The sequence below is a fragment of the Penaeus chinensis genome, chromosome 3 (genome assembly GCF_019202785.1).
Source record: "Penaeus chinensis breed Huanghai No. 1 chromosome 3, ASM1920278v2, whole genome shotgun sequence".
Classification (NCBI taxonomy): domain Eukaryota; kingdom Metazoa; phylum Arthropoda; class Malacostraca; order Decapoda; family Penaeidae; genus Penaeus; species Penaeus chinensis.
Genome location: NC_061821.1, coordinates 41,075,967 through 41,088,466, shown reverse-complemented (window position 1 = coordinate 41,088,466; position 12,500 = coordinate 41,075,967). Strand labels below are relative to the sequence as shown.

The following is a 12,500-nucleotide window of genomic DNA, read 5'->3' as shown; positions in this document are numbered from 1 at the left end:
TGTGCATCAAATGCAGTCATAGAGATGCGTGGAAGAGTTCTCAATGGCAGAAAAATTCAAATTGACTTTGCTTCAAGAGAGTGCCAGGTTGCTTTTTTTGACCACCTTTCTAAGCAAGGCCACCCACTACCAGCAGAAAGACCATGGGAAAGAAGAGAATTGGACAAGTATGTTGACTTCTTTGAGATTTTTTGGATTTACCCATCTGTGTTTTAAAATAATAACACTGAAATAGACAAATTTGTGTCTGTTAGTGAAATTATGGGGGCATTGCTAAAAAGTAATTATTATTTTTTCTGCAGAGAACCCGGGCGGTATGAGGGAACAGCCAACAGATATAACAGCAGGTATGAACGTGCCAGGAGAGAAAGTGCTGCTTTTCCTGCAAGACCAGCAACCAATAATCGCACTTCCACTTACAACTCCTCCGGTAACAGAAGTAGAGGGAGATATGATAATTATGATGAATTTGCACCAGGGTAAGTTGGTTTGGATACTGGTTGTTCTTACCTTTCTAAATGTAATTTGTACAGACTAATATGTTTGCTGATATTACAAATTACATTTGGTAATACTCTCATTTAGTACAATATTTGACAAAAATAAAATTTCAGGCGAAGCTATGATGAATACAGTCAAGGCAGTGGAGCTTCATATGAAGATTCATATGAGCGAGAGCTTCGCGAGTATGCTGGGAGTCAGCGGTATGGAGATGGGGTTGGCACTGCTGCAACTGCTGCAACTGCTGCAGGCAGCTGTCGCCGTCATAGCTTCAGTCCTGCTCGCCGACGGGATGATCGCTCACCGGGATCACAACGGGCACACTCTAGAGACAGGAGCAGTTTAAGCCCTTCTGCAAGAACTCAGTATGAGGAAAACGAAACTGGAGTTCGCCGTACTGCACGAAGGTCAACCAGTGATCATGACAGTTTTCACAGTCAGTCTCCTCCTGGCTCTCGTGCTGCCTCTCCCCCTCCACCACCACGGCCAGCAAAATCTGTGTCTGGGTCATCTCGTCTAGCCCCTCCTCCTAGATCACCAGGAACTCCAGTTGCTGCTTCACCATCCAGAGAAGTAACCCTCCTAGATGATCGTTCCCTTCCAGCCCCTGGTGACTACAGGCGACGTACCAGTGACCTGAAAGACCTTGTTGTAAGAGTCAGTGATGTAAGGCGACCACCACCAGCCCCCCCAGAATCACCTCATCGCACAGGGTCTCACAGAATACATCGTTCTTCACACACAGAAGATGGAGAAGATGTAGTGAGTAGCAGTAGTGGGGGAGGTGGTGGACCACAAGACCCGAGACTAATGCACAGACGAGGTGCTGATGATCCACCATCATCTGGGGATGAGCGTCCTCCAGACCCTGAACGCCCCCACAAGAAGGCGCGTTACAGTGAGGCTAACTATGAAAAATCTAACAGTGTAAAAAGAATGGCAGACAGCAGTGATGCCATTCCAAATTTCAGGAGGCCTCATGATGCACGAAGGGATGGAAGATTGCTCAGGAGGAGTGGAGACCCATTACCACCACCACCTCGTCATTCTGAAGAAGGGCTTCATGATCCACGCTACCGCAGAGCATCTTTGCCTGACTCTGATGATATACACTGGCGCCGTGATGCCGTTCATGTGTCTTCCTCGTGTGATGCAGCTGCTGATCACAGTGATGCCAGCCCTCCAGGCACGCCTGTTCGTGATGAGAGGGATGACTCCACAGAACCTCCACGTCACACCATGCATCACCATCACCATCACCACAATCATCACCATCACCATCACCGAGAACGGTATCAAAGTGTACCACTGTCTTTACCATTGCCAAGGTTTGCACAACAAGTCCGTGCTCATCTTTCACCGCGTGCAGCATCAACATCACCAAAAGGTGCAAACATGTTGCGTTCACCTCCCTTTAGTGGAGGGAATAATGCAGTTCGAAGTGATGTTCGTGAAGTGGGTGGTGTTGTTCTGGACACTCCGATGTCACCAGGACCAAGAGACAGTCCCTCAGACTCGGAGGAATCTCCACATTCTCCGTGTAGCCCATCTGTAGATCTTGAGCAGAGAATTCGTGCTTTAGATGAAAAATATGAAAAATGGTCTGGGTCTTCAAGGGTTGTGGGTAACAATTTATCAGCACCTGTAAATGAAACTGTAAATGACAGTGGAAATAGTTCAGGTGGTAGTGTTGGGAAAAATGCAAGATTGCCACGTATACTTGATCTTGATGAGTTGCGGTCACAGCCGTCCGATATTGTGAAGTCCCTGCTCTCAAAGAGATCAGTCTTTGATGAGGACAGCAAGCGGTTGGAAAATGTTGGTGATAAATATGAACCCAAACCCTTCACTGCAACCCCACGCACCAGTAGGGTTGGAAGTCTGTTACCAAGCCCACCTGTTGTGAGTGTGCAGGTTCCTCGCCTGCCTACCACCCCACCAGCAGTGCCCTCTGCAACACCTATAAGTAGCCTGCCAGGTGTCAGACTTTCCAGTCAACAATCTCAACAACCTCTTACTTCAAGTCCTTCTCAAGTTCCTAGGGTGTGTGTTTCTGTGCCGCAGGTCAGTAAATCTCAGGGATTGTCACCGTTGCATAGACCTGCGGTTTCTCAGGCAGTAAGACCACCTGCCTCAAGCCCTGGCTTTAGCCCCGGTGTCAGCCCTGGAGTAAGTCCTGCCCATCCACCGCACTTATCTCCGGTTACGCCTGTAAGTCCTGCACCACCCCTCACCACCACCTCTTCCATTGCCACCACCACAAGTACTACCTCAGCTGCCACTCCTCTTAGACGTACGTCTGTACCACCACGCACAGTGCGTTTAGAGTTACCAGTCAGCACAGGCAATGAAGGTGAGGAGTTAGGGGATGGCAGTTCAAGTGGAGTAGTTACTGTTGTTGCTGATACTCGTGTTACAGGTGTAGTGTCAGTCACACAGACAGTCTCCTGCAGCAAGTCTGTATTAACAACTACTACCAGCCTCTTACAACCGGTGCCCAGTGCTGTTTCACGGTCACTTTCAGGAGATTCTGCTCCTTACAATGTACCTGAGAGGAGTGGCAGTCATGCACTCCCACTGTTAGTAAAGGAAGAGCCTTGTGTGGAAGAGACTGTGGATCCTATTATACAGAGAATTAAGAGTGGAGAACCCAGATTAGATGAAGCTAAAGCCAAAGATTGTACTAGGGAAGATAGTGATAATATGGACACTATTGAATCGCTTGCAACAGATCAGGTTAAAGCACAGGTACCTAACTTTAAAACAGAGTCTGTGAAGGTAGAGACAGTGAAGACTGAAACAGTGAAGTTAGAACCGTTAAAATCTGAGACTATAAAGTTGGAACCTATCAAGGTTGAAAATGTGAAGGTGGAGGTGATAAAGGGTGAGCCAGTGAATAAGGACGTAACTAATAACCACAAACGAAGACATAGCAGTGTTGATGCAGAAACTCGAAATAAGTTAGACTGCAAAGGTGTTGAGCCCGATGCTAAACGTGTCAAGTATGAAGGTGAGGATGAAAAAGTCTTACGTGAGAAAATCACCAAAGATAGGAGAGATTCTCGGGATGCAAGGGATGGCAAAAAGAGTGAAAGGGAAAAGAGAAACAGAAGTGGTAGAAGGGAAGAAGTGAGGGAAGGGCATGATGAAAAGTTGAACAATCGCACATTTGATGGGCCAGAAACCAAACAAAAGAGAAAGACTCATGAAAATAGATCAGAGGAAAGAAAAGAGGAAAGCCACAAGAAGGAAGAAAAGAAGGACAGGCGGAAAGAAAAGTATGAAGAAAGACCTCCAGAAAAAATATCACGGGAAAAGTTTCATGACATCAAGGTGGATGCAAGGACTTCTGAAAAGGTCAGTGATAGGAGAACTGATGAAAGAAAAGAAGAAAGAAGGGATGAGAAGAAGGAGGAAAAGAAAGAGGAAAAACGTGAAGAGAAGAAAGAAGAAAAATATGATGAGAAGAAAGAAGAGAGAAAAGAAGATAAGAAGGAAGAAAGGAAAGAAAATATCCGAGAGGAAAGAATCAAGAGTGAAGGTGGAAAAGGAAGACATGGTGAAGACAAGAAAGTTGAAACAAGGGACCAGAAACATAAAGAAAGAAAGGAAAAATCAAAGGACAAAGAGCGTCTTAAAAGTTCCACATTCTCCAGGCATGATAAGGAGGTGGACAGGGAAAGAACTAAAGATAAAGAGAGAGACAAAGAAAAAGAACGTGAAAAAGAAAAGGTGACTGAGAAAGACAAAGACAAGAATGTGGACAGAGAGAGGGAAAAAACTGTTGAGAGAGAAAGAGAAAAGATCATGGAAAAGGAAAGAGACAGAGTCTCTGAGAAGGAAAGAGAAAAGGCATTAGAAAAGGAGAGGGAAAAAGCATTAGAAAAAGAGAAAGAGAAGATGGCTGAAAAGGAAAGAGAAAGAGCTCTGGAAAAAGAAAGAGAAAAGGCTGTGGAAAAGGAGAAAGAGAGAGCCTTAGAAAAGGAGAGAGAAAGAGCTCTTGAGAAAGAGAGGGAAAAGGCTTTGGAGAAGGAAAGAGAGAAGGAGAGAGAAAGAGAAAGAGAAAAAGCAGCAGAAAGGGAAAGAGAGAAGGCTTTAGAAAGGGAGAGAGAAAAGGCATTAGAAAGAGAGCGGGAGAAAGCCTTGGAAAGAGAACGGGAAAAGGCTCTTGAAAGAGAGAGAGAAAAGGCCTTAGAAAGAGAGAGAGAAAGAGAGAAGATCTTGGAAAAGGAGCGAGAAAAAGAGAGAGAGAAGACCATAGAAAGAGAAAGGGAAAAAGCCTTAGAAAAGGAGAGAGAAAGAAATCTGGAAAAAGAGAGGGAAAAGGCTCTAGAGAAGGAGAGAGAAAAGATGTTAGAAAAAGAAAAAGCTCTTGAAAAAGAAAAGGAAAAATCAGCAGAAAAGGACAGAGAAAAAGTGTTGGAGAAAGAGCGGGAAAGGGAGAAGGACAGAGACAAAGTTAGATTGAATGATCGTTCACGAGAGCGGGAGAAGGAACGCAGTGGACGCATGAATCACAGGGATACCAATGAAAGAATCGAGAACAAGCGTGATGGGCGGCACAATAGTGAACATCGTCACATAGACAAAAGAAAAGATTTGAGACATGAAACCTCAAGCAGACACCACCACAGAGCATATGATGCTTCAGAGACCATTGACATGAAACATAAGCCCCGTAAGTCCCGGCCTCTGGACACTGATGAGGAAGAAGTTACAGAATCAAACAAACTGGCTTCTGCTCACTATTCTAGTAGTGATGACACAACAGTAACTAATCATGATGTTGTTTTACCACAAATGGATGAATCAGTTCATCGTTTGGATAAGTCAGAGTCCAGAGGAGAGCTTGATGAGAGGAGGTCACGTGACAACCGAAGAAGAAAGCATGACTCAGGCAAAAGTGACAAGAGTGACGGAGAAACAAAATTAAAGGTGTTGTCGAGCCGCAACAAAACTGTTCCATCACAACCTTCAAAGATCAAAGTTCGTACAGATTCCGTTGAACCAGATATGCAAATTAGTGACATAGCAACCTCAGAAGATGAAGTAACAAGGCATAAAGGTGAAAATATGTCCAGACGAAATAGTACAAGTAGTAAACTTCCCCAACAGCAAATAAGACCAGGAGTTACATCTGGTATGAAAAACAAGCATAATGTAAAACCAAAATCCATATTTGACCCAGAGAGTGATACTGCAGACAGCCTGACTGGTTCAGGTGGTGAGGTGGAAGAGGGAGAAGAGGTTCCTAAAAAGCATTCAATATTTGACATTCCTGCTGATGATGGTATGTTTGACATGTACGACAAGGTTAAAGCAAGGCGGCTTAAGGTCCAGCAGAAGCAAGAGGAAGATCGAAGACAACAAGAAATTAAACAGTTGCAGATGCAGAAGTACCGACAACATCAGCGTGCAAGGAAGGAGAAGAAGGCAGTACATCCAATGCATTCAGACATATCAGACTCTGAGGAGGAGGAGGAGGAGGAAGAGAATGTGCGTGGCCAGAAACGTGTACATAATCAACACACAAGTTCTGATGATGATCCATTTCGTAAGCGACGTCCTACACAGTTATCCACTGATGAAACAGATGATGATATTTGCCTTCGTCAAGATAAGAAAAAGATCGCAGCAGTGCTCAGTAACAAAAAGGAACAGAAACATAAAGTTAAGAATATGATAGTCTCAGATGTCACAACAGATGAAGAAGTTGTTGTTAATATGCCCAGGTTTCCATCTGGAAGACCAAATAGAATTTCAGACAATACTGAACCTTCTGATGCAATCCGAAGTCGTGGTGATCATATTTATACAGATTCTGATACAGAAGGTGAAGTGACACCTAGAATACCTAGTAAGCCACTAAGGGAGATAGAATCAGATAGTGAAGTTTCAGATGTTCCATCTCATGCAAAACCACCAAAGCCGTCAGCAAGAGTGAAAGCTCGCGACAAAGAGAGAAAGGTTGGCCGGAACAGGGAAAAGACAAAGCCTTGTGTGAGCAAGGAACTCATAAGCACATCAGAAGACAGTGATGGTGCAGTACCATCAGAAGATTCAAGGCCTGTCAGACCAAAAGCAAAGGCAGATCCAGTTGAAATAAGGCCAGAAAAACCCATGACTCAACCACAGCGAGAACGGAAACGAACAGGTGACACTGGTATTGTAAGGGAAAAGGTCCCCTCAAAAAAGGATGAAAGAATGGAAGCCATCTTTGGTCTCATATCAGATGACTCTGACCCAACACCCCCAACACCAAGACCAAGACCTGCTTCAGCTACAGCAAGGCGAAAAGGATCTGCTTCTTCAGGTGCCTCCACTGCTCCTCCATCACTATCTCCAGCACCAACCAGACTATCTGTGTGTGAAGTATATGACACTGATTCTGATGATACTCAAATGTCACATGTTTCAAATCTTGCAAAACCTGGGCATGTCTCCACTAAATCAATTCAACAGGACAGTTCATGGATAGAGCAGAAAACTGAGAATAAGATTGAGACTAAATTGAAATCAGAGTACAGAAATGAGGAAAGAAGAAGTGTGAAGAAAGATCGATCCAAGCGAGACTCTCTTCCTCCTCCAGAGATGGTTAGACCTGTCTCCGATTCTGGCAAAGGTAGCAGCAGTAGCAGCACAAGTACCAGCAATACTATGAGTACTAATAGTAGTGCAAATAGTAGCAGCTCTACAGAGGAAGTTGCTCAGTCTGAGCTTCTCCTAATCACAGAAGTGATTAAAGAGGAAAATGAATCTCATGATTCAGAAGCCAGTGCTCCTGTTGATGTGTTCCGGTTTACTGATGAAGATGCAGGTGAAAGAGATACCAGAAAGGACAAGAAAAAGAAGAAGAAGCACCGAGAAAAAGAGGGCAGCCGTGGAAGGCGTCACCATCGACATACAAGTGAGGAACAATATGCTGGAGATCAGCAAAGTGATCGTCATAACATTGAACATTCATCCATGTTGTTGATTGACACAGCATCTCCGCAGAGTCCTCATAGTGCATCATCATCAAGCATGCTAAGCCCTAAGGAGAAATTACCTCGACCACCACAGACTCCCACCATGCCACATAGCCCAAGAGTTGTTGCACCACCATCTGGGTCAGTTTGTAACTCAACTCATCCACCACATAGTCCTCCCGATGCTATCTCTATGAAAAGTCCATCCACACGAACTCTGTCATGTGACTCACAAGATTCTGTTGGCTCACGTGACAGTAAAGAATTATTAGAAGTTAAGGACAGCAGAAGCCCTCATCCTCTATCTACCCTTCCTCCAGATGCAGCAGAATCTGCTGTGCAGAGTCTTGCATCTCATGTCCCTCCATCATCTCCTGCAGGACATGAACCCATATTTGAAGATATTACAGAAGCCTCTAATCTTAGTGCTCCTGAAAATTCTGTAGATGTCACTGCTGGAAATAATGGAAATGGCAGTGCTAAAGCTTCAAGAGCAGTTATTTCTCAGGAGGAAACTTTGAATGCTGTTGCTGGACTTCTTGCTTGTTATGATGACTACAGTGAAGATGCCAGTGTACAGCCCACTGATGAGGAAACATTGATGCCACCAGATGCTTCTGTGGCTGCAGAAGATGCATTTGAAGAAGCGCAGAAAGCAGCACAGATGTTACAGTGTGAAATGCCGGGAGAAAGAGATGAAGCATGGCCCCAGCAGACTCCTCATAGTACACCTACAACATCAACAAAAGTTTCTGGGGAAAGTGAAACTCAGCCAGTACCAACACAAGAAGAGGAAGAGGAGGAGGAACCAGATAATGTTGAGTCAAGATTTCCTCAAGCACCCCCTGACAGTCCAGCATCAATGCAGTCAGAACCAGAACTGCAAATTGATGAAGACCAACCAGATCCAGTGGATGATATGGAAGGTCCACCTGCCCCTCCAGAACAGAAAGAATCATGTCCATCAGGCCATGGAACTGCCTGGACAGAATCAGTGGAAAAGACTAGTAAACCACAGGAAACATCTACTAAATTGGTAACTGATGGAGATGATCACAAAGAATCTGCACTCAAACAGGAAGAAAAAGAGATACAAGAAAGAAAGGAAGAAATTAAAAATCCCACGCAGGCCAGTGATGAGAAGGTTAAGTTCATATTTGATGAAGAAAAAGGTGACTTACCTCATGAGACAGTAACTGAATCAAATCAATCACAAGCTATAGTTGAAGATGGTCCCAAAACACCAGAATCCATAAAATCGCCAGCAACACTCAAGGAGTGTCTTGATTCAACTAGTGAAATGGCTGAAACCCTTCAAAAATCCTCAGATGTGTCATTAAATCCTCTTACAACTTCAGCAAATTCAGAATCAGTTCAGTCCAAGTCAAAGAGACCAAAGAGTCCTGAGAGTGTGCAGCCTAATACTGAAACGGACAAATTAGATGTCTGTACTTCAAAAACAGTCCAGCCTGATATGATTACTCCAGCAAGTACCATTCCATCAACCTTGGTACTACACTCTTCAACTGTACCAAGTACTTTGCAAAGCATCTCAACTGTAGCACCAACCTCTGCTACAGCTACTACCCCTTCATCTGTGGCTGTACCAACAACATTACATTCTCCAGTTTCCTCAGGTCCTATGCAACCATTGGCATCAAGAACTACTACAGTATCTAGCCCCTCATCAGTTGCTACAACAACAACAACTGATTCTAAACCTAGACCAGCTTGTACAATAGTGCCCACTACAATTGTACCTTCTACAGTTGTTTCTCTAAGCTCTGCTTCAAGTACCTCTACAACATCAACAGTAGTGTCTTCAAAAATATCGCCTACCATTCCTACTACAGCTACAAGTACTGTTTCCACAGCTGTCTTTACTCAGTCATTGCAAAAACCTGTAGGACCAATTCCTACTACAGCATTAATATCAAGTACTACTGTGGCTCCAGTATCCACAAATACAACAACAAATGCAGTAATTGGTCCACTTCCTGTGAAAACAACAGTTGCAGTACCAACAAACATAATTGCACCAAATCCTGTGAAGGTTCCTTCTTCAGAAACCATCTCCAGTCTAGAAACTTTGCCAAAACCAACACCGGCAGGTTCATCAATCCCATTGGTTGCATCTGTTCATATTGCTAAAACAAGATCCAGAGTTCCTCAGGAACCTGCTTTTGTTCCGGAGCAACCTTTAGTATTAGTCTCCACTGCAACATCTAATTCAGACCCAGTTTCATCTGTAGGATCAACATCAGTGCCCACTTCAACAACTTTGTCAAGTACTTCACTGTACTCTAGTCCATCTGCAGGCTCCACACCTACATCATTGCCTTCTGTAGCACCAGTAATGAAAACACTGATATCTGCTAAAACAATTCCAACAACAAGTACATTAACTCTGGCACCAATATCCACTGTATCCTTGTCAGTGCCGGAACCATCAACTCTGATAAAAGCTGTTTCTGAGTCTTTTTCAACTGCAACATCAGCACCCACTTATTCAGATGCTTTACCATCTCCAGCAACTACTACATCTTTATCCTCTTCTGATTCCAATACACTAATGACCACTGCGAGTACTTGTAGTTCACCAAGTGTTCTGTCAACTACAACAGCAACCATGTTCTCTACAGTATTGTCTCCAACTGCACCATCTGTCATCTCAACTGCACCTAATTTAAGTTTGTTACCTAGTCCACAAACAATTAGCTCATCCCAACCAAGTACTTCAAGTACAAAGACCAGTACTCTTCCTTCTCCTACTTCTGTACCTGTGCCCATATCAGGACCTGTTCCTACTTCTGTTCCTATTCCTGCTGCTGAACCAAGAACTGCAACAGAACCAATAGAGATCATAGATACAAAGCTGGACATAGATAAAACTATCAAGGAGGAAAATTCTTCTGGGACATGGAAGACTTTGTCTATAATGCATAATGATTCTTCATCCCTAAAATCTACTGTCCTTTCTGAAAATAATGTTGATGCAGAATGTAAACCTGATATTAAGAATCTAAATGTTAAAATAGAACCAGTAATGACAGGTGGTGATCTTTCACACAAACTCAAGCAAAGACCAGAAGTAATTTCTGCAGTTGATAGAATAGCAACAGCAGAAGCAGTCAAAATTGAAACAGGGAAGAATAATCCAGTGGCAGTTGAACATGTTTTAGCAAATCTTCAGACCATTGTCAGTGAAACAGCTACACAACCTGACATAGAAAATGCTTCCCAGCCAGATAAAGAAGAAGCCTCTTTGCCACAGCAACCAGTCCTTATTTCACAGTCATCCTCCACTAAGGACTCTGGCTCTACACATCAGCAACCACAGGATGACTTGGCTAAGTTGGAGCAAGTTTGTTCAGAGATTCAAAATCAAGCTGAAGATCAAAGCCTTGATCAAAAGCCCAGTTCTGATGAATTGGCTGAAAATAGTTCTAAAGTACAAGAACGTAATACTGCTGCTATCCGAGGCAGAGGAAGAGGTCGGGGCAGAAGAGGTGGAAGAAGAATGGCAGATGTACAAGAGGAAGATGGTTCTGGCAATGCCACACCAGCAACGCGCTCTAGTGGAGTAACACGAGGCAAGGGCCGAGGTCGAGGTCGACAGGCACGTACTAGTGAGAGTCAGCAAGATACAGTTGTGGTTGATTTGGCAACAAATGGTACAACTACAGATAATGCTTTACCTGAACCCAGACGTAGCAGTCGTATGAAACGTGCTCGAAGGCATCCTGATATGGTAGATCATGAGGAAACAAGTGGACGTAAACGTCGTGGCCGTGGAGGGCGAGCTGCACAGGTGGAAGACAGCCGTCCAATGCCAGCACCAACAGCATCAGATGTTTATGACTTTCATGAATCAGAAGATGAGGACATTAATTTGGGTCTCACCAAAGCTAAAGTTAAGAAGGATGCCACAAAACCAGCTGCTGGGAGGAGTCCAGCTAAAGCTGAGCAGGATGATGTTCGACCAGTGGATAGTGATGAAAATCGTTCCTCTTTACCAGTAGTACCCTTAACCAGAAAATCAAAGAGATTGCGTGTGAAAGCTGCAGAAGATGAACCACTGACTGTTGACATAAATGAAGAAGGAAGTAACAGCAATAATAGTCAACCTGTAATTGTATTAGAAAGCTCTGCACCAATACAGACACCATTGACAACAGTAAATACATTGTCAATAGCCACAGCTCCCATTCCCCTCACTCCTACAACACCATCTCGAAGTCGTAGCCGTTCAAAGGCAAGAGAAGGGGAACCAGAAGATGACCCTTCAGTGAGAAAAAGTCCCCGTGGCCATAACCGAGGCTTTGATCCTCAAATTGAAGTTGAGAAGGGTGTCTTGGGTACTTCACAGCCAACAACTTTAGTCGTCACTGGTGTAACTACCACCATATCAAGCCCTGTTCCAGCACCCAGCACAGCGTCAGTTGTACCACCCACTATAGAGGAATGCAAGTCAGAAGCAGAGTTAGTCGACCCAGTAACTGGAGTTGTAACACGAGTAAAAGTTTGTGAAGAAGGTCAGTATGTGACAGACACAGGAGATAGTGGCGTGCCACCAGTTGCCCATATCCTTCCTACAGTAAATGTTGATCATCATACTAAACCACAGATATCAACATCAGTAATTTGTTCTAGTAATAGCACCAGTGTGAGTGTTGTGAATACCAGTGCACATCTTCTGGCATCAACACTTCCAGCAGCTCATGCCAACATAGGGAGTCGTCCAGGTGTTACAATGACTGTTGTGAGTAGTGGTAACATTGGAACTCCACCTGTTGCAACTGGTGGCCATCCAGGAGATGTTAGTGTTGAGTTAGTTACTCGTCCTCGTGCTCCTCTCCAGGTGCCTGCTCAGGGGGCCATTGTGTCTCCTGCTCTAGGAGGATCTGTACCAAATGTTATTTCCACAAAGTGTCCTACTATAACACCATCCCAGGGACCACCAGTTAGCACTACAATGCCAGCAATTGTCAACTTAGGTAGTGCTCCAAGACCTACAGTAACTACGCCAGC

The 12,500-nt window shown here is 44.2% G+C and overlaps 1 protein-coding gene across 1 annotated transcript in view; it reads left to right on the top strand.

The window, feature by feature from the left end:
- The window catches only part of LOC125041431 (protein split ends-like), a 188,586-nt gene that overhangs the window by 157,404 nt on the left and 18,682 nt on the right, over window positions 1-12,500 (top strand). The window contains exons 7-10 of the mRNA XM_047636391.1: window positions 1-167; window positions 303-479; window positions 615-4,305; window positions 4,813-12,500. The exon at window positions 1-167 is cut by the window's left edge and continues 6 nt beyond it; the exon at window positions 4,813-12,500 is cut by the window's right edge and continues 169 nt beyond it. Coding sequence (XP_047492347.1) covers window positions 1-167; window positions 303-479; window positions 615-4,305; window positions 4,813-12,500 — 11,723 coding nt within the window. The remainder of the gene's footprint in view (window positions 168-302; window positions 480-614; window positions 4,306-4,812) is intronic.